General features: G+C 42.9%; 1 protein-coding gene across 1 annotated transcript; it reads right to left on the bottom strand.

Moving 5' to 3' along the window:
• Positions 1 to 373: 373 nt before the first annotated feature.
• Positions 374 to 1,369, bottom strand: MC4R (melanocortin 4 receptor). The gene has a single exon (XM_074897862.1). The coding sequence runs from the start codon at positions 1,367 to 1,369 to the stop codon at positions 374 to 376; it is 996 nt and encodes a 331-aa protein (XP_074753963.1).
• Positions 1,370 to 2,391: the final 1,022 nt, after the last annotated feature.

Here is a 2,391-nt window from a genome sequence, read left to right as displayed (position 1 = left end):
ATAATTAAACAGAATAAGGAACAGTATCAGCCAGTATGTACTGTAAGTCAGGAAAATTATTTATTTTGTCAGCAGTTGGAACATACAGCTGCTTATGTTTGTTAGTATTTCACATCCATCATTACATTTATTTGTTTCCTTACAAACTGGTATGGAGTGCTACTTCTCTTTCCAGCCAAATGAATTACAAACAACTGTAGATATCACAAACATTATACAGAAATACGAATTACATGTGAATGTGATACAAGGGAGGGGAGACAGAAAGAGATGCTCACTCTTAAAGATTTAAACCAAATTCTGCTGAGAAATTGTATCTGAAGGCTTGGAAGTCTGTGCTGCATGTTTTGTACACATAACGTATCCACTTGGTTTAATACTTCCCAGGCAAATCACAAAGCCCTCTCAGGCTACAGCAGCATATAATCTCCTTGAATGTTTTCCTGAGCTCCTGACTCCGGAATGCATAGATAAGTGGATCAATGATGGAATTGCACATGATGAGGATGAGGTAGAAGTTAAAGTGGGACATGAAGCACACACAGTAGGGGTTGTAGGGGCAGGAGATGTAGAAAATCAGGTGCAGGAAAAATGGAGCCCAGCACACAACAAAAACTCCAATCAGGATGGTGAGAGTGATGGCCCCTTTCATGTTGGCCCCTTGGCGAATAGGGCCAGTCCCTGGAAGAACAGCGATCTTTTTGATATGCATCCGAGCCATCATAAACATGTGGACATAGAGGGATGCCATGAGAATGAGCATAGTGAAGAACATGCTAATAAGGCAGATGATGACAACACTGCTGTCAGAGTAAATGATGAACAAAATGCCTGAGACTGTGCAAGCAGCCCAGATGCATGTGATGATGACCCCTACGCGCTTCACCGTCATGATATTATGGTACTGGAGGGCGTAAAAGATAGTAAAGTACCTGTCCACTGCTATTGAGAGGAGACTGCAAATTGATGCAAGCAAGGAACTGCAAATCACTGAGTCAATGACATTGTCAATGTTTATGGTAAAGCTCTGTGCGTCTGTGTCTGTATTGTTTAGCAGCGTGATGACAATAGTTTCTGATCCATTAGATACACTCACTAGCATGTCAGCCACTGCCAAGCTACAGATGAAGAAGTACATGGGCGAATGGAGGTTCTTGTTCTTGGCTATCGCCACAATGACCAAGACGTTCTCCAGCAAGCTGATAATGCCCAGAGTCACAAACACTTCAGGGGATACAAAGAGTTGCTCGTAGCATCCTCCCGAGGAGTGGCCCTTCGCATTGGGCTCACCGGCACCTCCGTGCAGTCCGTAGCTGTGGTTCCAGAAATGGAGAGGCTGGAGTGTCCCACGGTGCTGGGTAAAATTCATCTTATGGAGATTCCCTTTCAGCTTCTTGCTTTTAAAACTCCTGTTCCTTTTGTATTCCTTTGAAAACCTTCTTTGGCTTTTCAGCTTGGGAAGAAAAATAAGCCAGCACCGAGGCAGGCAGCAGTTCAGAACACTTTGACTGCTGTTACAAAATAAGGTTTCAAACTCAGAAATACTGGTTTACTCTCTCACAGATGCAGTTTCTGATCATCATCACATTTACCTTGGTGATCTATGTCACAGAGTCCCAACAGTCTGTAAGTTTGCATCAGATTCTCCCCTATGGTCAGTTCCTCTTTAGTTCACTGGCATGCTGCAAGTCTTTTTTGTTCCCTTCCATTAAGAGAGGCAAACATAAAATGCCCAAGTGACTGCTGCAGAGCAGAAACTAATTTCAAACTGCAAGCACCGGTCTTGCTGTCAGACAGTGCATGCCGGCTGCCTGTTTTATGGTGTGTGGAGGAGAAAAATAATCAGGGCACTCTCCGCCTCTGCTTTGCCTTCCAGCCAATGGGGCTCGGGAGCCGCAGAAAGTCGAGGAGCTGCTGATTCTGAGCCTCTGAAACATCACACGGCACAGTAGATTCAGATGCAGCATGAGCTACCAGTAGCTACAGGAAAGCAGATGGACTACCAGAGATTTGTTTCCCTTCTTTAACCTCTCAGAATAGTATTTTAATACTGATTTTTAATTAGCAATCCTACAGAACTATCCTAGCAATCTTACAGAATTCCTGCAGCTGAACTGATGGCTTTTTATTTTTCAGACTGTGATTTAATCTTGTCCCTTCTGTGGCACAAAGTTTTTCTGCTTTGTATATTTGGCAAAATAAGAAAGGACAAGGAAGCAAGACAATACTTATTTCCTCTTGGTTCTCTCTCCCAGATCTCCTTTGCATTGTTAACTTCTCAATGCCTTAGTTGTCCATTTGCAAGAGTTGTTGTTGCAAGTTTGCGTTATACTCTCTAAACTTCTTAGAATTTTTAAGAAATGGAGATCATCTAAGGATCAAAACCAGAAC

The sequence above is a fragment of the Athene noctua genome, chromosome 2, assembly GCF_965140245.1.
Source record: "Athene noctua chromosome 2, bAthNoc1.hap1.1, whole genome shotgun sequence".
NCBI lineage: Eukaryota > Metazoa > Chordata > Aves > Strigiformes > Strigidae > Athene > Athene noctua.
Note: the sequence above shows the minus strand (reverse complement) of the source record. Positions and strands in the feature narration are given on the sequence as shown.